The 25,414-nt window shown below is 53.4% G+C and overlaps 1 protein-coding gene across 1 annotated transcript; it reads left to right on the top strand.

Moving 5' to 3' along the window:
* Positions 1-139: 139 nt before the first annotated feature.
* On the top strand, positions 140-25,414 carry P3H1 (prolyl 3-hydroxylase 1). Its single transcript, XM_054009346.1, has 15 exons — positions 140-590; positions 5,966-6,118; positions 7,858-8,047; positions 8,347-8,478; positions 15,401-15,540; positions 16,598-16,687; positions 16,964-17,016; positions 17,505-17,626; positions 17,901-18,028; positions 18,796-18,891; positions 19,362-19,512; positions 20,908-21,025; positions 21,543-21,618; positions 23,790-23,930; positions 24,739-25,414. The coding sequence occupies exons 1-15, from the start codon at positions 177-179 to the stop codon at positions 24,880-24,882; spliced, it is 2,148 nt and encodes a 715-aa protein (XP_053865321.1). The 5' UTR covers positions 140-176; the 3' UTR covers positions 24,883-25,414.

Genomic DNA, 25,414 nt, shown 5'->3' with positions numbered 1-25,414 from the left:
GGGCTGTGACGATAGGGGCAGGGCTCTGAGGGGCGTGGCTCTGTTGAGTGGGCGTGGCTCTGAGCCGAGGAGCATGGCTCTGCCGGATGGGCGTGGCTATGCTGGGAGGGGGCGTGGCTCTCCCGGTAGGGGGCGGGGCTCTGCCGCCGGTCCTGTCCGTCTCTCCCCGCTCGGCCATGGCGCTGGCTGCGCTGCTCCTGCTGCTGCTGGCGCCGTGCGCGGCGGAGCCCCCGGAGCCGGCCGAGCCGCCCGACGCGCTGTTCGCCGCCGGCTCCGAGGCGTACGCGCGCGGGGACTGGCCCGCCGTGATCCTGCACATGGAGCGGGCGCTGCGGGCCCGGGGGGCGCTGCGCTCCCAGCTCGTGCGCTGCCGCCTGCGCTGCGCCAACAGCACCGCCTGGCCCGCGGGGGAGCCGGGCCCGCCGCCCGCCCTGCGCGACCTCCTCTTCTTCCAGCAGCTGCTGCGCCGCGCAGCCTGCCTGCGGGCCTGCGCCCCCGCTCCCCCGTCCCGCTACCTGCTCAGCGAGGAGCTGGAGCTCGAGTTCCGCAAGCGCAGCCCCTACAACTACCTGCAGGTGGCCTACTTCAAGGTGAGGGGCCCGGGAGGGGGGACCTGAATGAACCGGGGGCGAGCCTGGACCCAGGGAGGGGAGAGAGCAGGTGGGCTGAGGCGGGAGACAGAGCAGGCCTGGCTGGGGATGGCGGAGCCCCCTGGGAACAAGGGGGAGCCCCGGGCCCTCATGTCTCTTCAGGGGGGCTGTTTCCAGGTGGATCCCCAGGACACTTGCCAGGCAGATTCAGAGGGTGAAGGGACGGACTGGCTGGGGGCCCAGTGGTGGGGCTGGGACCCCAGGTGAGGTTGCCAGCAGGTGGAATGGAAGACCATGGGTGTAGCTCTGTCTCAGGTATCTAGCGCTCTGCTCTACTTAGATAAATCCCAGGGGAAATCAAAGTGCAGCATCCCCCGGGGAGGCAGGGTCTCCATGCTCTCTGCATTGTGATGCACATGGGCTCCAAAACCCGGACACTCACATTTCACTCACCAGTTACAGCAGGCAGCGTGGGGGCCGTTTGCAGCCACTAGGACCTTTGGGGTTGAGAAATGACCCTGTCGGCAGATCAGACCCGTTACCAAATGCAGGAGCTCATTTCAATGCGAGACTGCAAGGCTACAGGACCATATCTGGTCTGTCTGCTGCCCCCTAATAAGGAAGGGAGTTCTGTCCACATCGGACACCATCCAGTGCAGCCACTCCTATGTGGCAGTGGAGCCGAGTGTTTTACTAAGCCATGGCCCAGCTGAAAGCCAATGCCCATTCCACGCCGATGGTGTGCACACACTCAGAACTGTCCCTACTGGCTGGGTTGAATCGGGGAAGAACGATCCCTTGAAATATGTGTGCACTAATTATGCTAAACAATCTGTTGCCCTTGTATCTAGCTGTGACTGTGTGCATTTCCCAGACCTGAGGAAGAGCTCTGTGTAAGCTTGTCTCTCTCACCAACAAAAGTTGGTCCAATAAAAGGTACTACCTCACCCACCTTGGCCCTCTTCACAAGGGTCAAAACGGATCCATTCGTCCTTGCCCTGGGTACCATCCAGAGGAGCCATGCGCTGCTCTTAATGCAGGCACATTTCTCCTTGGGGACGGCTTGCGAGCAGTTGTATTAGGCGGGGGGGCTGGATGGTGCTAGGAAGGGAGCCAGCTGCATCTGGAGGGGGAACAGGATGGTGCAAGAAGAGAGGCTGTGGGAAGGGTGCTGGGGAAAGTGCAGGCTGTGACCCAAGGAAGTGCATGAGGGATCAGTGGGAGTGGGAGATAACACTAGAGATGGGCAGAAGGTGCTCTCTGGGAGTTAGCTACAGGCCAGTATTGTGCTGTGACGGGTAGGGTAGATGATGGGGCAGTGCCAGGTCTCTGGCCCCAGCGTCACAGGGGCGCTGCATGCTAGAGAAATGGACATTCCCCCTAACTCCTTTTGTGCCTTGCTTTGTATTTAGCCCATTTCCTTTTCCCCAGTTCAGCACATGTAACAGAATCCAGTCTAGGAGCTCTCCATCCTCCCCTCTAGCTGCTCCTCCCATCCCAGGGCAATGGAGTTTATGCCACATGTGCAGTCCCAGCTGCTTCCAGATGTCTCCCCTCCTTTTCCTGCAGCAGAAAGTCCAGCCCCCTCTATTCTCCTCCCTTCTTCAGAAGCTGAAATGCCACGTAGTGAGCTGGGGGCTGTATCATCCTTCATGCCCAGTGTAAAGCGATCCACGGGGGTCTCGTGTTTCAGAGCTGATGTCCAGTGCAGTTGTAGTCAGAAAAGTGAAAAAGTGGCCCCTTTGTACACTCCTTTCCTTGCTGCTGGAGTGTCTTTGTCCCATTCAGTGACCGTACTGAGACGTAGAAGTGTTTACAACCATTAGATCTGTATTTTTAGTGGTAATGATGACGCTAGCACTAACAATGTGCCCCACTGGGCACCTAAAGGAAATACCTGCAAAGAATATTCTTACGTGGTGTTGGGGTCTCAATCCCCTCGGGAAATTTTGTGTTGCATCGATGATCACATTGACTCTCTATGACACAGAGACTCTCCTGTAGCCCAAGAATAGTGGGCCACAGACACTTTTATCTCTGCTTTGCGCCCCCCCCCCCCCCGAGAAAACTTTAAAGAAAATACTGGGTCAGGTTGATGAAATGTCAATTTAATCCCACTTCTGTTTGAATAGTTTTTACCTATTGGCATTACAAGTAACAGCTAAAATCAAATACTGAAGGCAATGAGAGGAAAACATATTTGTTTTTCAGTTTGTTTACTTTGTGCATTTGACAGTTTCACTCTCCGCTCTATACTTCCTTGGTGTCTCTTGTTACTTGTCTTTCACAGAGCAAGAGGGAAGAGAAAATATTTTTTAAATGGAAAAATGTAGATTAAAAAACTAAAAGTTTGGCAGAGCAGCTTTGGGTAGATGCAGAACCTGAAACTATTCAGCTGTGTTTTGTTCTGTTTTTTATTGATTAGATTTCACCTGGATAGGCCCTCTAAATTCTCATGAAAATTAAACTATTGGGATAAGGTGCAGTTCATAGAAGGCAGAAATGAAAAAGACCCATTCAGCCCCTGCCAGTGCAGGATCAGTCTGTCTGGTGCATTCTGGGCTTTGTAGTCCAATTTTCAATAACTTGAGAGTCTGGGCTTCCACTACTGCCCTGTATTTCCTGCTCAGGTTTTTATACCGAACCCATCAGTGCATGTCTGAGTGCCTTCCCGAGCTGCATTAAACAACATGCCTGACATCTGTCACACACCATGTCTTCTCCATTTCTTTCTCTCCCCCCAGGGGAAGGGAAAAGGGGGATGTTTTCCCTTGGGAGACTCTTGTTAATTATCATTTGAATGACCATCGCTAAGGCTACATTTTAGTCACGGGTATTTTTAGTAAAAGTTATGGACAGGTCACAGGCAGTAAACAAAAATTCACGGCCCGTGACCTGTCCATGACTCGTACTATATACCCCTACCTAAAACTTGGGCTGGGGGGCCAAGGGTGCTCTGCGGGGGTGGGCCAGAGGTGCTGGGGAGATGGCCCAGGACCCTCTCCAGGTGCTGGGGGGGAGGCGGGCGGCAGCGCACGGCCTGGGACCCCCGCTGGTGCTGAGGGGGCGGCGGCCCAGGACCCCCGCTGGGGGGGGAGGGGCAGTGGAGCTGGCAGGCTCCTTACCTGGCTCCGCGTGTCCCTGCAGCTCCTAGGGGGAAGGAAGGCCGGGGGGCTCTGGTGCACTGCCCCCGCCATGAGTTCCAGCTCCGCAGCTCCCATTGGCTGGGAATTGCAGCCAATGGGAGCTGTGGGGGCGGCACTTGTGGGGGAGGAACAGTGTGCAGAGCCCCCTCCTGGATCCTCCGCCTAGGGGCTGCAGGGACATGCCTGCTGCTTCTGGGGAGCCCCAGGTAAGCACCACCCCTCCCACACACACACTGCCCCAGCAGCGGCCAGTGCAGCTGGCCCAGGGACCGCTTGATCTGCTCGGGCAGCCCGGAGCCAGCCACACCGGCCACTGCAGACACACAGCCTTAACCATCACTCCTAGAGGCCCCATCCGAGATCAGAGCCCCATTGTGCTAGGTGCTGTACATACTATACATAATAAGAGACAGTCCCTGCCCTAAAGCTCTTGCAATCTAAAGAGACATAATGGGTGAGAGACAGGAAAGATTATTATTCCCCTTGTACAGATGGGGGAGATGAGGCCCAGAGATCTGCCCAAGGTTATACAGAGAGTCTGTGGCAGAGCTAGGAACTGAACTCAGATCTCCTGAGTCCCAGTTCAGTGCTTTAACCTCAAAACCGTCCTTCCACTCCAAAATAAGGAAGCATGGGCAAAGCCTCCCAAAACCTGGGAATGAACCAGGGACCTTTAGATCTTAGTTGGAATTTTGTGCTGCCCCTGCAGGACAGCCAGACTTTCAAACAGCTGGGATTAGCAGATGCAGTAGCAGCCCCAGCGTAGGGCTCCGTGGAACACAAAAGAAAAGAAATGTTTAGACTGATGCAAGGTATGGGGTGTGTATGGAGAGCTGGGGAGGAGAGGGGATTAGTGTTTTGGTTAGTGAGTAATGACAGCCAGGCAGTTTATGATGTTTCATTCAGTCTGGGAGACGTGTTCCTGGTGAGTCGGCAGGGACTGGCTGGGCTGGTACGGTTTTCCACACAAATTGTCTTGAGGGGATGTTCTCCTGTGGTTCTAGTACACAAGCAGTTGAAGAAGCCAGTTGCTTTCCCCAGTAGATTAAGCTTGTCTGGTCCTAGCATTCCCCCAGAGCAGTGTGGGATTTTCACTCTTCAGCATTGCGCATCATCCCGAATTCACTGGGTGATTTATTTGTGCTCTCAAGCTGTGGGTCTCCTTGTCAAGTCGACCTGTGACCTTTACAAAAACGTGCTTTTGCCCTTTTTTGCTGCTTTGTGATGGATTCATTTCTAAGCAACTTAGTTATGGTGCAGTTCGGGCTGTTGCCCCAACTCGAACATTTGAAAACCAGGAAATCCTCCATAGGGTCGTGTTCCCTTGCCCCAAAGACTCAGTGTGACAAAGCAAAACAAACCAGCAACTGCTCCATTGAAGTGCTGCTTCCCAGACCGTGGGACTGTCCCGCTGCCCCGGCTATGTTGTTATTTGCGAGTGGGGAATGTTTATCTAACCTCAGGGAAACTAATGGTAAGAGATCCCGCTGCCTCTTGAATTGTGACAGCAGCATGAAGCAGGGAGGCGAGGCAGCTCTCAGTTTGTCCAGCGTGATCTCTATCAACCGGCAGTGATTATTCCTGCCCCAATTCAGTGCTGCCACACAGACCACGCCAAGGGCCCCTAGGATGGTGGGAATAAGAGACCTGAATTGGAGTTCTGGTGGGCACAGAGAAATGGCAATTTTTTATTAGGGAGGGGTCAGGTGCTGCGAGGTTACTAGTTCGGTTGTTAACCTGATGTGGGCATGCACAAGGCCTGTGGAGAGTGGTTGAATTGGGGTGTGCTGGGGGGACAGGGACTATGGCTGGGTGGAGTTAGGCAAATCCATAGAATCATAGAATATCAGGGTTGGAAGGGACCTCAGGGGGTCATCTAGTCCAACCCCCTGCTCAAAGCAGGACCAACCCCAACTAAATCATCCCAGCCAGGGCTTTGTCAAGCCTGACCTTAAAAACCTCTAAGGAGGGAGATTCCACCACCTCCCTAGGTAACGCATTCCAGTGCTTCACCACCCTCCTAGTGAAAAAGTGTTTCCTAATATCCAACCTAGACCTTCCCCACTGCAACTTGAGACCATTGCTCCTTGTCCTCTCAACAAGAGAGAAGTGGTTGAGACCTGCGCCGTGCTGATATAGTAACATGTTCTCAGGGTGCTGAGTACACCATCCCTGTGCAGCGGGGAGTCCGGGCTTCAGTCTCACTTTTCCCTGTGTTTTTTTGCTTAGATCCACAAGATTGATAAGGCTGTGGCTGCTGCTCATACCTTCTTTGTGGGGAACCCCGACCACGTGGAGATGAGGCAGAACCTGGAGTATTACCAGATGATGGCAGGAGTCAAAGAGTCGGACTTCACAGACCTGGAAGCCAAGCCCCACATGGTAAGAAGAACCTTCCTCCCCCAAGTGTTTGGGTTCTCCCCTCAGGGTCACGGCTTCCACCCTCACTCACCAGCCCAGCACCATCATTTCCTTGGGCACTCAAAGTCTGTGTGGAGAGTTTGAATGAGCAAAGTCTCCCTCAGCACCTGCAGGGCGGGTGGCCTCTGGAGCTGACCTGCAATGGCTACAAATGATGGAATAAAAAGGGTGTCCTAGTCGCTGGTTTATGACAGGTAAAGAGGCTGGGGGAGGGTTCTGCTTCTGTGGTAGAAGTTCAGGTCCTGTCTGGTGATGGAGACCGAGTGAAACAATGACATCACACGGGACAGGGAGGTGAAAGCCGAGTGATGGAGAAGTAAAGGATTTTGTCAGTGTTGTAAAACTTTTCAGGTCTTTTGCTATTTTTAAACACCTGTTTAACTACCAACACCCAGTGAACACTGTTGAGAAAGGATGTCATGGTTAAAGATTTGACTCCCCTGCCCTTCAGCTCAGGTGACGCCCTCCAGGACAGCCAAGGAAGATCAAACCTGACCTTATCAGTACTTGTGAGTGTTTCGGGAGGAGATGGGGGAAGCAACCTTTCAGGGAAGGGCCCACATCGTAAGGAACCCAAGCCCATGTGTCAAAATCACTTCCTTAGCAGGCCACTCCTAGGGTTCGAGAGGAGGGGCTGTGATTGTCTCACTCTGGCCTTGGCTATGAGTTTGTAGCAAAGGGGCTCACATGACAGCAGGAGACAACAGCCTGGTATCCTACCCCCAGTTCCCTCCTGACTACCCTGCTGAGTCAGATTCTGTATCTAAGCCAATGAATATGGACGGGGCGGGGCACTTCTGGGGCATCATCACAGATAATAAAACTCTAGGTGTTTTACTAACTGGTAGAATTTAAAAATGGATGGTAATTAATTTAAAATAATGGAGAAGGCCTGGAATCAGGGATCCTAAACCATCCAGTCTGCATTGTCACCGACGCATGAGATTCAGGGGTGCGACTGGACAGGGGAAGCTCATATGGGACAAGAGCTGGCTGGCTAAAAGAGCTGTGCTGTGTGTGCAGTGAAGTGGCCACGTACCGGGGGCACCAGTAAAGGGGCCTTTGGGGAGAGCAGGATTCTCCCATGTGGAGCAGCGTGGAAGTGCGCCATTCCTGTGACGCTGTGCTGAATTGAGAGCCTGTCCCAGTGCACACGGCACAGAGCCAGAGAGCGCTTCATCTTTGGGAATACCTGAAATGTGGAACTATTTATTTTAACTGTGAAATTTCCAGCAGCAAATATTGGGATGGGGGGATTTCTCCCCCCTATTCCCTCCCCAAACACTCAGACCCATCATGGGAAAGAGCCAAAATGTTACATGCCTAACGGGCCATGTATTGACCTTGGCCCAAACAGATGCATGAAAGATGAGAGCCCTGAGCCCTGGGTAGCATTGGCCACACTAGACTAACCCCCTCTCTTGCAGAGCAGTTTTGCTTTGAAGGCTGTATTGATCTGTTGTTTAGAGAACATCTGTCCTCTGGCCCCATGGTCTGTCTGGTATGTATTCAGCCGGCCATCTGCTTGGAGATCTCTTTTATTGAGGGACCCTATGAAGTTGGACAGCCACAATCTACTGCCCCTGGGCCTCAGCGATCAGAGGGTGGGCGAGATATTGGCGGGACAGTGCTGAACTGCACCCACACTGGAATGTGTCTGGCTGGGGCCTGGGTTCACTTTTCCTCCTGGCTCTTTGCAGCACGAGTTCCGCCTGGGTGTGAAGTTCTACACAGAGGAGCAGCCGCTACCAGCCATTCTGCATCTGGAGAAGGCCCTGGAGGAATATTTTGTAGCTGACACTGAATGTCGAGCGCTCTGCGAGGGGCCCTACGATTACGAAGGCTACAACTACCTGGAATACAATGCTGACCTGGTGCAGGCCATTACGGGTGTGTGTACCGGGGTAAACCAGCTGGCGTGTAGCACAGGGACTGCCTGCCTCGAGCCCCTGCATATTGTACTTACTGCTGTAGCTTCTCTTTGAATGTTTTTGGCTATCAGGTCAGATTTCCGGGGTACTTTCCACCAGAGAGATGGGGGGTTGATGGCTTGTGCTAAGGTTGAGCTAATGGGGATTTAAATTCCCAAGCCTATGGTAATGCCTGAGTGAAGCCTCCTCCTGGCTGACGAATGCTGCTCTGGTACAGATCTCTCCTGCCCAATACAATGTGCTGTCTTTCTCTCCCAGATCATTACGGGCAGGTGCTAAGCTGTAAGCAGAGCTGTGTTACAGAACTAGCCTCCCAGCCGGGCCGGGACAAGCCCATTGAGGATTTCCTTCCATCCCACTTCAACTACCTGCAGTTTGCCTATTACAACAGTAAGAAGCATTTCTCTTATTTCCGTGATGCTTGGGAAGCCCTGACATCAGGGTTCTTTGGGTCACTGGCGCACAACTGTCCTGGTCCCTCTTTCTTTTGCACGGATAGCGGAGGGTACAAGAGTCCCCCCCAAAAGAGCTACCTTAGAGGAAGATTATCAGTGTTGCAGAGTCAGGCACTCAGAAGTTAGGAAACACCAGAGTTACTGTTGTCCGCTCTGACCCTTTTATGTACATGTGTTATGATAGAACCGCAAATTACACTATCTCATATTTTCCCACAGTGCCCTCGCACCATTCAGTGCCCAGAGGGATGGTGCAAGGGAACGAGGCAGCTGTTCAGTATTTCTTCTGTTGCTTGGACTTCGCTATGCAGCCCCAGGACTTGTTTTCTGCTCGTTATCCAGATGCTGCACTGACTATGGAATCTTGTATTCCTGCCTGGGCTTGTCTATTGCACTTGTAGCTGTAGTATCTGAACAGCTCACAGACATTCACGCGTGTATCTTCAATACCCAGGTGAGATAGCAGAGGAGCGTTACAGTTGGCGAACCGAGGCTCGGAGAGACTAAGGCCAAGTGTCCGCTGATTCTGGGTGCGCGACTGGAGACCTAGAGCCTGATTTCAGAAATCCGGAATCTCTCAGCTTGAGTTGAAGTCAATGAAAGTTGTGGACACTCAGCCCCTCTGAAAAATGACACCCTAGGCGTCTCCAGCTGAGCACCCAGAAAACGTTGGTCTAAGTGACTTGCCCAACTTCATACAGCAAGTCAGGCAGAACCAGGAATACAACGTCGTTCTCCTGGCTCCCAGTGCAGCGCCCTACCCCTGAGATCAATGTTCCTGATCTGGATTACGGTAGCCCCTAGAGGCCCCGATCGGGATTGCGATGATCCCTCATGCAGGGTGCTGGACAAAGCAAGGGCATGAGACGGGCCCTTCCAGTCCCAACAGATGGACAGGCTGAGACTAGCACAACATACAGCGACATACACAGCACTTGAGAGTTAGGTTAGTATTTGTTTGGTTTTGTTTCCTAACCCTTCCCAAACGCTGCCCTAGCGGCCTCGCCTCTGTGGTGGTGTCCCAGCCAACCCACTCCACGTTACTGACCTAGAGTCCCAGGTTTGGTAAATTCGGCCTGAGGCGGCGTTTCTAAGTTTGGCAGACCCAGCTCTGCCCTATTAAAACTCGGGTTCTGTTCCTGGTGCAGTGTCTTAAACTGAGTTATCTCATCTGTAAGTTGGGAGGAATTATACTTACCCCTACACTGGGAGCCAGGCAGGAGGCCTCTATTCATTACAACGTTTGAAAAGCTGTGAAGTGCCAAGCTATTAACGTCAGTCAGTAGGAAAGGTCAGACTAGGACTCATGGTCTCCTAACCCAGTGAACCTCACTTGGCCAACGGGTATTTTGGGGAAGGAAAGTAGCAGTAGCAGCTGGAGGAGGATCATCCTCTCTCTCGTCCGTATCGCACCTGGTGCACTAGCTCGCTGTGTTTGCTGGTTGCAGGAGGCTCAGGCGGCCTGGTGTCAGGCCCAGCACAACTGGGACATTCAGAAAATTAAGGGCCAAATGTCGAACAAGTTCTGCTCTGTACGTGCAAATGATTTTCTGAGGCTTATACATTGGCCAAATCTGGATAGGTTTTGTGGGGATAGTGAAAGGCACCTACCTGGTCCCAGGGCTGCCCCCTGCCAGCATTCAAGCTCCAAACCACAGAGGCATTCGAACTATTCAGAAAACAGTCCGATTTTTTTTTTTAACATTGGCAAAACTGCCTATTTTTCACTATCCTCCTCCTAGAAAACGGCTGAACTGCCTCTCAGCTTCTGCATAAACTTTCCAGAACAAAGTCAACCCGAGGAAGAAATGAAACCTGGAAAACTTCGGCTCAAATGATTAGTTTGTCGGAGTTATAAGCGACTGAAAATGGAGGGTCATAATGGAACGTGTTAGGTCTCTCTGTGCGCTGCTTAGAAATAGTTCTTAGACACGGATTCCAAGTGTGAAAACTGATAGGCCTGCAGCAGTGTTGTCTGATGATTATGGAAGTGGGGTGAGCCTCTGAGTCCAGTATCCTCCTCCTTGCTTTGGTAACATCCATTACCTGGCTCCGTGATAACTGTCCATGCTCCTGGGATGCTCCCATCCCAGGGTATTGGGACCTTCATGTCTTCCCATTTCTCTCTTCCCAGTATCTGATTTATTTCCTGCTTGCAGCCGCCAACCAAACTGTTTTGAAGCCTCTCTGCTGTCTAGGAAATCATCGTCTGTGTATTCTTCTGCACTGGTCCAGGTGCTTTCGTTTAGTTCCTCCCTGTCAGCAGATGAGAACTGAGTGATTTCATTGCTTCGTGGCACATAGTTCTTTGTCTCCAGCAGGTGGTGTGGTTTCCTTTCCGCTAGGCTGGAAGGTATCTGGCTGCCATCCCAAGAGCGAAGCTGCAGCTGTTTTCAGAGTGGTGAGGTTCTGGCAGCTCTGAGCAGGGGGCTCCCCTCCCCTGGCGCAGGCTCCAGCGACTCGGTGGCTGTTGCTGCACGATAGACACAGGAGTAGCAAAGGCCCAGGGATGTTCCCATCACAAAACAGACACTTGTTGGTATTTTGTTCATGTTGAACTTTGAGCAAAACTGTCAGATGAGAGCGGAAGAACATCTGGTAAGGACGCTCGCCAAAGGACTGCACCCGCAGCACCTGAATCTAGACGCCTTCCACCCTGCTCCTCTCAAAGCCTTCCACACTCAGTGGAGAAGCTGCAGTAAGTCTGTGTGTCTGGCTCCATTTCTTGGCCACACTGGCTATGGGAGCAGTGCTACATTCCCCTGCTTAACTGGGGCTGCTTCTAGGGTCTCCCTCCCATCACCCCCACGCCCCCTCCTCACACACGGGCTGTGGGACCATCACAAACCTGAGTTGCACAGGGCATGGTCACCCCTTGCAGACCCAAAACAAGGCTGTGACAGTGTCCTGAGCAGGAACTGCTGAGCCGGCCCTCTGTCACGCCGGCTCTAATTACGGGAGATAAATTGGAGCTGGCTAGAAAAACCCGTGCCTGATTGGTGAAGGGGAAACAGCAGCCAGCCGGATTAGCCGGGGGCTGTGTACAGGCCCAGAGGAAGGAAGCAGGATGGGAAGCCAGAGAGTGAAAGGAGATTGGTAGTTCCTTCCTGGCTTCAGAGACTGAGAAGTCCCTAAGGCTGAACCCCCCAAGCTGTAACTGGTAAGAAGGTGGTGATTTGCACCCTGTAAATAAACTGCGCCGGTGATTGCTGAGTCGGAAGGCCTCTGAGTGGTTTTTGGAGCAGAGCAGAGGCAGGACCAAGCGGGGCTCTGCTACGCACTGTTGCAAAGGCTCTTACCAAATGCCAACGTGCTTCTGAGCCTTTCCCATCCTGCTGTGGACTCGCTCTACCGAGGGAGGTGTTGTTTCCAGGGCTCATTCCTCTGAAATCAGGTGAACTCTGCTGTGTCCGAAGCAGATTGGCCAGGCCCGGGAGGAGGAGGAAAGATGCCAGACTCACTCTTCTCTCTTCACCTACACAAGAGGTGCATGATTTCATGCTAGCTGGTTGCAGCACAGACTGGATCTCATTTCTCGGAGTTCTTCTATTCTTCCGAGCTCCCTTCTGCTCCCTTTTGTGATTTCCAAACTGGTTTGTGCTCTTGGTCCATCTTCCCAGTTTGTGCTTTGCTGGAGTTGCAAAGTACATCAGCGAAGGATTGTGAGCCAACCAGCCCCGTGCAGGGAAATCCTGCCTCTGTCTACTTGGAAGAGGGACTTTGCCTGGTGTAGACTTTGACTCCCTCAGGGAACAGATGGGCAGGATCCCCTGGGAGAATAACATGAAGGGCAAAGGGGTCCAGGAGAGCTGGTTGCAGGAACAAACCATCCCGATGTGTAGAAAGAATAGTAAATATGGCAGGCTTGGCTAAACAGTGAAATCCTTGCTGACCTTAAATGCAAAAAAGAAGCTTACAAGAAGTGGAAGATTGGACAAATGACCAGGGAGGAGTATAAAAATATTGCTCAGGCGTGCAGGAGTGAAATCAGGAAGGCCAAATCACACTTGGAGTTGCAGCTAGCAAGAGATGTTAAGAGTAACAAGAAGGGTTTCTTCAGGTATGTTAGCAACAAGAAGAAAGTCAAGGGAAGTGTGGGCCCCTTACTGAATGAGGGAGGCAACCTAGTGACAAAGGATGTGGAAAAAGCTAATGTACTCAATGATTTTTTTGCCTCTGTCTTCACGAACAAGGTCAGCTCCCAGATTGCTGCACTGGGCAGCACAGTACGGGGAGAAGGTGACCAGCCCTCTGTGGAGAAAGAAGTGGTTTGGGACTATTTAGAAAAACTGGACGAACACAAGTCCATGGGGACGGATGCGCTGCATCCGAGGGTGCTAAAGGAGTTGGCGGATGAGATTGCAGAGCCATTAGCCATTATCTTTGAAAACTCATGGTGATCAGGGGAGGTCCCGGATGACTGGAAAAAGGCTAATGTCGTGCCCATCTTTAAAAAAGGGAAGAAGGAGGATCCGGGGAACTACAGGCCAGTCAGCCTCACCTCAGTCCCTGGAAAAATCATGGAGCAGGTCCTCAAGGAATCAATTATGAAACATTTAGAGGAGAGGAAAGTGATCAGGAACAGTCAGCATGAATTCACCAAGGGGAAGTCATGCCTGACTAACCTAATTGCCTTCTATGATGAGATAACTGGCTCTGTGGATGAGGGGAAAGCGGTGGATGTGTTATTCCTTGACTTTAGCAAAGCTTTTGATACCGTCTCCCACAGTATTCTTGCCGCCAGGTTAAAGAAGTATGGGCTGGATGAATGGACTATAAGGTGGATAGAAAGCTGGCTGGATCGTCGGGCTCAACGGGTAGTGATCAATGGCTCCATGTCTAGTTGGCAGTCGGTTTCAAGCGGAATGCCCCAAGGGTCGGTCCTGGGGCTGGTTTTGTTTAATATCTTTATTAATGATCTGGAGGATGGTGTGGACTGCACTCTCAGCAAGTTTGCAGATGACACTAAACTAGGAGGCATGGTAGATACACTAGAGGGTAGGGATCGGATACAGAGGGACTTAGACAAATTAGAGGATTGGGCCAAAAAAAGCCTAATGAGGTTCAACAAGGACAAGTGCAGAGTCCTGCACTTAGGACGGAAGAATCCCATGTACTGCTACAGACTAGGGACCGAATGGCTAGGTAGCAGTTCTGCAGAAAAGGACCTAGGGGTCACAGTGGACGAGAAGCTGGATATGAGTCAACAGTGTGCTTTTGTTGCCAAGAAGTCTAATGGCATTTTGTGCTGTATAAGTAGGGGCATTGCCAGCAGATCGAGGAACGTGATCATTCCCCTTTATTCGACATTGGTGAGGCCTCATCTAGAATACTGTGTCCAGTTTTGGGTCCCACACTACAAGAAGGATGTGGAAAAATTGGAAAGAGTCCAGCGGAGGGCAACTAAAATGATTAGGGGGCTGGAGCACATGACTTATGAGGAGAGGCTGAGGGAACTGGGATTGTTTAGTCTCCAGAAGAGAAGAATGAGGGGGGATTTGATAGCAGCCTTCAACTACCTGAAGAGGGGTTCCAAAGAGGATGGAGCTCGACTGTTCTCAGTGGTGGCAGATGACAGAACAAGGAGCAATGGTCTCAAGTTGCAGTGGGGGAGGTCCAGGTTGGATATTAGGAAACACTATTTCACTAGGAGGGTGGTGAAGCACTGGAATGGGTTACCTAGGGAGATGGTGCAATCTCCTTCCTTGGAGGTTTTTAAGGTCAGGCTTGACAAAGCCCTGGCTGGGATGATTTAGTTGGGGATTGGTCCTGCTTTGAGCAGGGGGTTGGACTAGATACCTCCTGAGGTCCCTTCCAACCCTGATATTCTATGATGTAGCCAGAGTAGAATGAAGAGCTGAGAGGAGAGATCTCCCTGTTTCCAGAGCAGCCAGGACAGTTCCTACTGCAGAGCCAGTTTCTCATCACTTACCGCACTGGCCAGGTCTGACACCGTGACCCTTGTATTTCTGAGAATAAGTGATTCCCATTTAAAAGTGTAAGGGAAACCCCCCTTGTTTCACCTACTGGCTGGGTTATCGCAGGTGTTGCAGTTACTATTACCGCTGGGCTTCAGAGCCATTGCTCATGGCTGTTCTTCTGCAGTGCAGGGAAAAATGCTCCCCATGATTGTGAAACCGGGAAACAAAAGATAAATGTTAGAAATCAAACTGATCATGATGATAAGACTGAACATGAGTGAGGAACCAGTCCTAGGCTTCAGAGAGAAAAGGGTTTGAACACCAAGTTTCCCATTGCTGGGAATTGGAACTAGGTAAGTTCATGAACGATGGGTCCATCAGTGGCTATTAGCCAAAATGGTCAGGGATGCAACCCCATGCTCGGGGTTTCCCTAGCCTCTGACTGCCAGACGCTGGGAGTGGATGACAGGGTTTGGATCACTCAATTGTTCGGTTTATTCCCTCTGTAATATACCTCTACCCTGATATAACGCTGTCCTTGGGAGCCAAAAAATTTTACCGTGTTATAGGTGAAACCGCATTATATCGAACTTGCTTTGATCCGCCGGAGCACGCAGCCCCCCCCACCCCCACCCCGGAGTGCTGCTTTACCGCGTTGTATCTGAATTCGAGTTGTATCGGGTCGCGTTATGTCGGGGTAGAGGTGTATCTGGCATTGGCACTGTCGGTAGACAGGAGACTGGGCGAGATGGACCTTTGGTCTGACCCAGCATGGCCTGTTCTTATGTCTGAATCTGACTCTGTGCTAAATCTGAGTCTGACTGTCCTTACGCTGGAAATGTGCCCTAGCGTCGTCCCTGTTCTGCGCCCTCCTTGCCAGCGTCCTGCAGAGCACAGAGGGGAGGCTTCTCTTCATGAGCTGATTTCTCTTTGCAGGTGGGAATTACGAGAAAGCCATTGAATGCGCCAAGACCTACTTGCTTTTCTTCCCTAACGATGAAGTGATGAATCAGAACTTGGCCTACTACACGGCTGTCCTTGGGGAAAGGCTGGCTGCACCTATCGGGCCTCGAGAAGTGAGTGATCTTCAGTCTGTCCCCAGCAAACCACTCCTCGAGTTCTGCCAGTTTGCTGGTCTCATCTCGTGATTCCCAGGCCTGTTGAAGCAGCATCTGCAGACCTGGGATTGGTATTTGTAGGGCAGGCGGGCTGCAGTCTGGTCAGCATTAGGATTGGCCGTCTTCATTCATCGCGTGTACGTTCCAGTTGGCGCTGAAGGGACTGGATGCAGAACCCCTGGTCAAAGCGCAGCCCAAGCAACACAATAAAAATGGCTGGAGGATTTTGCAGATTTCTGGTTATGTGAGCCAGGAATAAGCGTAAGCTAGCCTCCTGCCTCAGGGCACCAGCCAATCACTGACTGGCAGGGCTAGGGAGAAGCCTATCCCGTCGGCATGTTAGTGCGTGCTGATGCAGTGTGGGGTTATGCGCCTTCCTCTGAAACATCAGGGCCTGGCCGGTGTTGCAGGCGTTTCGTTTGCAGAAACTGCTAAAATGGCCGAAATGAAAAATACCCAGCCCGAAGCAGACATTCAGTGTGGGACGTTTCAGCCCGGATGGTTAAAGTTTGGCAAAGGGATAAGCAAATGAAAACAGGATTTTATAATGGGGAGTGTCGGGCAACTTATGTGGTGATGGTGCATCATAAAAACATCTCGCCAAATCAACATGTTGACTTTATTTGCTACCATTACAAAGTGGGAGTTAATGGAAAGGGGGGATGTTTTATGGGTAGGGGTGAGAGCAGCTTTCCATTTGGAACCTGGCGTTAACACTCATCCCTACGTTTTTCAGACTGGAAATGGTCTCCATGGACAGAGCTATGTAGGGAGCTGGGACTGGAAGAGCAGGGGGCTGCAGGGCTGGATTGAGGTGTATTGAGAGGGATTGAAACGTGGCATAGAATAGCAGAATCATGCACTTTCATCCCCACCACACCTCCAGTTTTGGAAATCTGTTGGTCTCTGTAATGCTTGTCTCATGGCTGCTGGTTCCCCCAGTGGCCAGACCAGCTTGTCTATTGGAAAGCCCATGTAGGCTGCTCTGACCCATCCGTCTCTCACACGCTTTCAGAATATCCAGGTGTATCGCCAGCGCAGTCTGCTGGAGAAGGAGCTGCTCTTTTTCAGCTACGATGCCTTTGGGATTCCATTTGTGGACCCGGTGAGTGGAAACTCCCTTGGCCTGGTACTGGACACACCTGCGGGAACTCGAAGTGGGCAGGGTTAGACTGAATGCTCAGGGGTGGGGTCTGTGGGGCACCGAGGGGAGGAGCTGTGCTGGGGAGGCGGATTTGTGTACGAGGAGAGAAAGCTGTGATGCTCTTTAATGGCACTGTTGTCTGTCCCCGCACAGGGCTGCACCCTTGTGTGTGAGCCAGGCTGGGGTGTCTCGGGCAAGGATGAGGTTCCTTATCTCTGGTTTCCTTCCGGCCTTTAGGACACGTGGACCCCAGAGGAGGTGATCCCAAAGCGGCTGCGTGAGAAGCAGAAGTGAGAACTCGTTCAGTAACACTGGCTGGAGCATCGTCTCTTTGCTCCCACTGCTGGCATGTGGAATCGCTGTCGTGGGGGTTTCTGTTAGTGCGGCGTTGCAGCTGGAATCCTCCAAACCCATCTGCTGCAGCGGGGGGGGGCCTGGTGGTTCCAGGAGCGGCTGCGAGGGTTTCTGAGCAGGCCAGTGGGATGGGATGCTGTGTAACATGGGAGCTAGGCCTGGAATGAATTGCATCAGGAAGGTGTTACGGGCATGTCGTCGGGCTGCTGAGCCCCCAGCTGGGGCACTGCCCGCCCCGTCCGCCTGACTGTTGAACCCATCCCACAGCTTCATCCCCTTCCCCTGCGCCTCTCGGTCTCTGCCCCCTCTGTGGAGGCCTCAGGATTGCTGCCCCCAGCCCCCTGCCCGTCTCCCAATTGGCTGATCACTTAGCCGTCCGCCCCAGAGGCCAGAGAGCAGCTCACAGCAGCTTCTTTGTGCCCAGGGTAGAGCGCGAGACGGCGGCTCGAATCTCCGAGGAGATCGGCAACCTGATGAAAGAGATAGAGACGCTGGTGGAGGAGAAAACCAAAGAGTCTGTGGACATGAGCAAGTTCGTGCGGGAAGGTAAGAGGGGGAGATGTGAAATGTGCCCCGGTGACCCCAGCGGACAGCCAGGCCATCACTCCTGTGTGCTGTGTAGCCGGGGGCTGTGGGCAAGGAGCAGGATGTTCAATGCCACCAAAGGGGTGGCCTGTGGCTGAGGCGAAATGGCATCTCTCCCCTTCTTGTGCATGCCACCCTCTGTACATGTCACGCAGCCAGTGCGCTCTGACACCCGACACCCCCCCCACCCCCGCTGAGGGCTCGCCGATTCCACTGTTGCTCCTTGGCCCTCTAGGTGGGCCCCTGCTGTACGACGGGCTCAGCGTCACCATGAACTCCAGGCTGCTGAACGGCTCTCAGCGAGTGGTGGTGGACGGAGTCATCTCCGAGGAGGAGTGTGTGGAGCTGCAGAAACTCACCAACGTGAGTAGCTCGTCGCAGGCTCCAGCACCCGGAGGCTGGGGAGGCGAGAGGGGAGCGGCTGGCGTGGCGGCTGGAGAAGGACAGCTCTAAGCGATGGGGGGCTGAGCAGGGGCAGGGAAGGGGTTGCTTCCTGGGAGGGGAGGATGGGGCTGAAGTGTGGAGAGCATTGGGGAGTGGGGCTGTCACCTATTTAAAAGTACAATCCAGAGTGAACCATGCAGAGGAATTAAATCCAGTCTCGTTCTGCAATTCTGAAGCCAGGACTTTAGATCCCCAGCGCAGCCCTCCTATCCGCTTGACTCGGGGAATGTCCCATCCCTCCGCCCCACTGGCTCCTGCATGCCAGGATCTCTGTTACCCAGCTCAGAGCATAATCACACCCCCATGGCATTGGCTACCACGGGTCTCAGGCCGGTCTTGGGAGGGTCTGTGTCTGCCGGGTGTGGGAGAGCTCGGGCTGGGAGGCTGGATTTGGGGTAGTGAGGATCTGCAGCGTGTCAAGGGGGCAGGATCTGAACTGCTTGCCTGGGACCCTGAACTATTTCACTGGGACCATGTTACGGGTTTTAGCCTGGCAGGCTCCTGTGCTCTTTGGCTTCACATCTGCCCCTTTCCAGAGAAAAGCCTCCCGGAAAAGATGGGGGAGGGGTGGTTCTGGCCCTGTCGTGCCTGCTCAGGATCTCTGAGGGCTTGGCCTGTCTCCCTGCCCTTCTCTCAGGAGCAAGCGGCAGCGTGGGGGGTCTCACGTCTGACGCTGGGTTTTGCAGGCAGCTGCGTCTGCTGGGGATGGCTATCGCGGGAAAACCTCCCCTCACACTCCCAGCGAGACCTTCTATGGCGTGACAGTCTATAAGGCCCTCAAGGTAGGATTGCTTGTTTGACTGAGGGGGGAGGCTCTGGACGTGGGTTGGGAGAAGAGTGTGGCTAACACTGGGGAAAGGCTGGGAGGAGCGTGGGGGAGATGGGCTGGAAGGGATGGGGCAGGTCGGGGGAAGGAGGCATTAGCTGGATGCTTTGCACCCAACCTGTTCTGTCACCTGGAGGCATAAACAAATTTGGGGAGCCCCCCGAGGAAGCCCAGTTCGGAGAATGGCGGCGTCGCCAGGGTGTAGCCTGCCCATTCAGGCCCCAGAGTAACAATTGGTGAGTTTACAGAACTGCGCCCGTATCAGCCGGGGCTTTGTGCCCTCACGGGTTGCAGAAAGGAGATGTCTCTATCATTGCCCTTCCCTCCAGCCCAAACTGCTGGCTCTGGGGACAAAGCCTGGTGAGATCACTGGGGAAGAAACCAGGCTGCCTGACCACTGCTCCTGCTCTCTGTCTCCCCCTGCAGCTGGGGCAGGAGGGCAAGGTGTCCATGCACAGCGCCCGGCTCTACTACAATGTGACAGAGAAGGTGCGGCACGTGATGGAGTCCTACTTCCGCCTGGACACCCCGCTCTATTTTTCCTACTCTCACCTGGTGTGCCGCACAGCCATCGAAGGTGAGTAGCTGGCGCGCTCCCCCAGCCCTTGTTCAGTGGGCAGCTGGCCTTGCGCTTCCCCCTTCCCGGGGGTCGTGATTCAGGCTGCTGCTGGTGGCAGGACCCCTCCGTCTCCTCCCCCCGCCCTGTGGGCAGCTGCTGCCGGCGGGACTCCCTTCCCAACCATCAAACCACTTCTCCAGTGGGCTCTCTGTCGCACACCTGCCTCGTAATAAGGATTCTGCCCTCGGTGCTGCCTGTGCAGCCCAGGTGGTGTCGGTGGGTTGGCCCAGGTGTAAGTGACTGACTGGCACTTAGCGAACCATCCTGTTGATGTGCAGGAGGGGACCGAACCCAGCTCCCTCCCTATTGGCTGGGCTGGCTTTGCAGCTGTGCAGACTTGGTTGCTAAAGTCGGAGGACGTGGGGAGTGAACTACGCAGTGGGAGAGGGAGAGGACGTGTTCTAATCACTGCTCAGAGCTTCAGCCGTGTCCCCTAGACAGGCACCAAGGCTCTGCCTGTTCTGTGGCAAGCTGAACAGAGCTCAGCCCTTGATTTTACAGCGGCTTCGATTCACAAATGCCTCCATGTTTTGCTGGCAGCAAATAACAGCATCACATAAAGCAGCAGCCGGGGGGTTGGAGCTCTTGACACCAGAGGAGGCAAGGGAAGTGATTCAGGTTTCCAGCATTCAGAGGCACTTAAAGCTCCCGGCCCAGATTGTGAAATGTATTACGCTGTTGCTGCACGCTCCTAGCTGACTTAGGAGACTCTCATTTTCCAAAGTGATTTAGGAACTGAGCCAAAATCCTGTCAGTGGGTTTAGGCTCCTAAGGAACATGAGACTTAGGCTCCGAAATCAACTTGCTGTTGCAGTGCTGAGCCCAACAACATGTACGTACCTTTAAAAATCTGGGAGGGAGGTGCTGAGTCTCATGGGCAGGGGCAGATGTGACTGGGAATTCTGGGGGTTGCTTGAACTCCTAGTTCCCCACCCCAGGAACTTGGCCAGCCATTCCCAGTATCCCCCAGCGCATCCTACCTCACTGGAAAGCGCATTGGCTGGATGCGTCCGCGAGGCTGAGCAGTGGGATAGTTATAACATGTCATTGTTTGAACTGGCATCATGAGCTCCCATTGAGATGTTGGGGTAGGTCTGGGGGTGTTGCACCCCTAAAACATGGAGCAGTGCCACTCCCTATAGGCCTAGGGAACTAGGGACCAGAGCTTTGCCAGCCACCACTGAATTCTGGCCTCCCTGAAATCGCAGGTCAGAGCATTGTGAGGGGAGAGGCTCATGGGGTGAGGGCGTCCTTGCTGTGAGCGCTCTGGGGTGCAGGGGTTGGTGACCAGAGACGGACGTCCTGCTGTCTCAGGACAGGCTCTGTAACCAACCACACTTCGTTTCATCTCAGATAAGCAAGCGGACCGGACGGACTCCAGCCACGCCGTGCACGTGGATAACTGCATCCTCAACGCAGAGGCCATGGTGTGTGTCAAGGAGCCACCGGCGTACACCTTCCGCGACTACAGGTAACAGCCATGCGAGCAGCGCTTGGCACAAGGCACAAACTGCCTAGGCTCACAGGAGCTAGACTGAGTCCCCATCCTCACCCCGCAACTGCCTGGTTCTACTTGGTTACCTGGTCTCTGGCCTTTCAGTCCCTACTGCGGAATGACATTTCCCAGAATTCCACAGTGAGCCCCAGTGACAGGCTGCAAACACCTACACTTAAAGGGGCTAACACGCTTAGTTACAGGGACCTTCCTGAATAGGGGGTCTCAGAAGTGTGGCCACAACTGCTCCCGAACATTGTTGTGTGTGAAGGAAGATCCAGAGCTCTCCGGCGTTCAGAGTCCCTAGCAGCAGGGCTGCAGAAAGGCGCCCTGCTGTGCTCGCTGCCTGCTTGGGAAAGGGGGAGAGGGATCAGTAAGTGTCTCTTCTCTGGCTAGTCCTCGCAAGGCTGGGAGCCTGGGGGCAGAGCGCGGCATGCTGAGGCCCTAGGCTGTTGGGTAGTGAATGCCTTCTCTGCTCTGTGTCTGGCTCTAGTGCCATCCTGTATCTCAATGGGGACTTCGAAGGAGGAGCCTTCTACTTCACCGAACTGGACGCCACCACTGTGACTGTAAGTAGCTTGTCTGCCCCAAGGGCCCAGTTTGGGCAGCTCTGGAGAGGTTGGCGACTCGTTTCTGCTCTCCCCAGTTCCTGCCTCACTCTGCCTGTGGCTGACACTCGGGGTTCACCCTAAGAGCTTGTCTGCACTTGAAAATTAATCCAGAATGAGGTAGGGTGTGACTTTAATGTGGATTAACTACTCCTAATTAACTCCCTGTGTGGATGCTTTGATTCCAGAATGCTTTACTCCGAATTAGCTTAATGCACTGGACTAAGAGCATCTGTGCATGGAGCTGGTCAGGAATAACTCCCCACTGTTACAGTGCCGAGAGGGCGGCCTGGCTCCCAGGGCTGAGGCAGGGACTGGCCTGCTGAGCTGGGGCAGTGCTCCCACTGGTACCCTGGCTGGGAAATGGAGATGGCTGTGCTCTGAAGTGGGACGGGGCTGTCTCTACAGAGGGGTGTGACCGGGGTCCCAGTGGGGAGCCAGCCAAGGTCACTCAATTAGGGTGAACTGCAAAGAATAGGACAGAAAACCCCAAAGCTGGTGGATAATTCAACATTTAGATTTACCCAGCCAGCGCTAAACAGCTTCTGTTGTACCTTACTGGTTACTCAGAAGTCCAAACAACACAGTTCTTTTGAAGTAACCCAGCCTCAGGCCTCCATCCAGGTACCCAAGCCAAATATGATGAAGATTTCTGAAAATCGTATTTCATCACATAAAAGAAAAAGTTCTACCAATCCCAAAGGATCGGACACATCACCTCCCAGGTTACTGAATATTCCAGATCTAACCCAAATGCACGCTACAGCCAATTCTTACTAACTAAACTAAAATTTATTAAAAAAAACAAGAGAGAGAATATGGTTAAAAGATACATACAAACATGAGTTCACTTCTGGAGGTTCAGATTCATAGCTAAGATGGTGAGCTTTGCAGTTGCAAGGAGTTCTTTCAGAAATGGTCCATAGGTTATAGTCCAATGGTTATATTTCAATCAGAAGTGGGATCTCAGTCCTTGTGGCTTAGGCTTCCCCTACATGAAACCTTAAACAGCTCAAACAGGATCAGAACCCAAGGGTCTTTGTATACAATGTTCTAGCATCCACTTGACCGTACAGTCCTGGGTAAACAATAGGCTTTGGATGTAACCTTCTGTTTTCTAAACACCACCAGTAATTAGTTACACAAATTAACATAGGGCGATTTATCCATTAGGCGGTCTATCACAAACTTCAGAGACCTATAGACAATGACATTATTTCACCCAAGATTCATCTAAATGTTAATATTCTGTTTTGATCTCTGAATTAGTAGCTGTAGTGACAAACAGGAACTGTCTGTTACATGGGTAGCATCTAAGCTACACACAATTAGTATCACTTCTAACAATATAGGTTTGCATTGCAAAGTTGTAGCCTATCTAGCCATAGAATGGCCCTACTTACCATTTCTAACATGTCTTTAAAGGTGGCCTTTGGACTAGTTAGCCTGCAAGCTGGCCATGAGTTATACAAACTATAACTCATGGCCAGAAATAGAAGATTCGTTGCAATTATATAACAGTGGTAGCAACAATGATTTGCATGGTTATATTTTAATTAGACCACGTCCCCAGGGGCAGAATGGGGGCTGTGCTGCAGTACAAGGCAGGAGTGAGCCCCATGGAGGAGGGGGAGCTGCATCTGGTTACGATGCCTGAGGTTAAACCCCTGGCGTCTGACTGCCTGGCTAGCCTCCATGGCCTCCAGGAGCCTGGGGAAGCCACCAGTGGCAGAGCATGTGCTGCATCGCTCAGGCTGGGTGCAGATGGAACCTCCAGGAGAGCTGGGGAGCCGAGTGCATATGGCCTGGGCTGTCCCAGCCACTTCCTGGGCAGACGCCCACTCGCCGGCATGGCCTGGAGTTCCCTCTGCACAGCAGGGTCTAAGAGCATAGTCCCCTGTCACCACCCCTCTGCCCCTGCTTCTGCCCTGCACTGGGGACTCTAATCCCCCCAATATCCCCTCTCCAGCTGGCCCCCAGGGCCCTGTCTCCCCTGTTGCACACCCATCTCAGTGAACAGCATTCTCCCCCATTGCCTGGCCTGTCTGCTGGCTCTTACCTCACCCGTCCCTCATGTCTCACTGCTGCCTGGATGGTTAGGGGCTCCTAATCCGTGCGTCTGTCCCCTGCAGGCAGAGGTGCAGCCGCAGTGCGGGCGTGCGGTCGGCTTCTCCTCTGGCTCGGAGAACCCTCACGGGGTGAAGGCCGTGACCAAGGGCCAGCGGTGCGCCATCGCCCTGTGGTTCACTCTGGACCCGCGACACAGCGAACGAGTAAGATCTGCCCCACATTGGCATCCTGCCTCGGCACCTCTCCACTCACACGCACGCCTGTCCCCCAGCTGTGCACATGCTCAGTCTGCCCACTCCTCCTCTCCCCTGCCTTCCTCAAGGAGGCTTCCATAGCACTGCAATGGGCTCTGGGGCACGGGAAACAGCTGGGCGAGATCCCCAGGGACATGCCTTTCCCCCTGCAGCTGCTGTGCAAGCCTGGACTGTGTTGGGGCGTGTATTTTCAGTAGAGGTTGAGAAGTTCTCATGTCATTGCACCAAGCACTGGTGAGACCCCATCTGGAGCAGTGTGCGCTCTGGTCACCCCGTGTGCTAGAAAGATGAATCCATGCTGGAGTGAGGCAGAGAAGGGCTGCTGGGATGCTCAGGGGGATGGAGAGCCGATCTTGCGGAGCAGACTGAAAGAGCAGGGCTTGGGTAGCCTGAAACGCAGGCCGAGAGGGAGCGGATTGGTGTCTATAACTACACCAGGTGGGGTGAAGAGCCATTTAGGCTAAAGAACAACATCAGCACGAGAATAAATGGGCTGGCCAGGAGTAGACTCAGGCTGGACATTAGGAGGTTTCTAGCCATCCGAACAATGAGATTCTGGAGCAGGCGCCCAAGCTTCTGAAGGGGTGGCTACGATAGCAGGAACTGGACTCACTGACCCAGGAAGTCCCTCTGAGACCTATGCCCTTGCATTTGGGGTGTGATCCCATTATGCCCCGGGGATCCCCTCCCCAGTGTCACGAGGGCAAAGCAAGGGGCTGGCTCTTGCAGCGTGCTCTAACCTGCCCTTCCCCCCCAGGAGCGTGTGCAGGCCGACGACCTGGTGAAGATGCTCTTCAACACAGAAGAGGTGGATTTGTCTCAGGTGAAGGGGCCGGAAGCAGAGCTGCCAGCCACGACGGACGCTCCCGGGCAGAGTGTAGAGGGAAAGGACGAGTTGTGATGGCCCTCCAGGCAGGGCCCCGTTAGGCGCCAGCTCGGCCCCGCTGGGGGAAGCGGGACTAGCTATCTCGTTTCAGGACTCAACCCCCCTTGACTGCAGCTCGTGGATTCAGGACACTGGACCTGGGACTGAAGGCGACTAATTCCCTTAAAGCCCTTGGCAGGAGCAGAGATTTCCTTGGCCTGCCCAGAGACCAAGGCGTCGCTGGGGCTGGAGAGGAAGCTTTGCTGGATTTGCTCTGGGCCACATGCCTGAGAAGTGCCTGGTGTCGTTAGTCACATCCTGCCTCCCCATCTCCCGCAGAGAGGACATGGTTAACCCAGGGTGAGACTGTGAGACATACATGTTCGGGGGGGATCAAAGTTCTGGGCTGCTGGGAGGACTTCCGGTGCCTGGAGTTAGGGGGATGCTGGTCAGGGTTGGAGCTGCAGCCAGTGACCCTCCAAAGGGCCCATTGGTTCGAACACACTACGCATCACGGCTGTTTAAGTGCCTTCCAATGACAACCAGGGAATAAAGGTTTCTTTTCTAA

Source organism: Malaclemys terrapin, chromosome 19, assembly GCF_027887155.1.
Source record: "Malaclemys terrapin pileata isolate rMalTer1 chromosome 19, rMalTer1.hap1, whole genome shotgun sequence".
Classification (NCBI taxonomy): Eukaryota; Metazoa; Chordata; order Testudines; family Emydidae; genus Malaclemys; species Malaclemys terrapin.
Note: the sequence above shows the minus strand (reverse complement) of the source record. Positions and strands in the feature narration are given on the sequence as shown.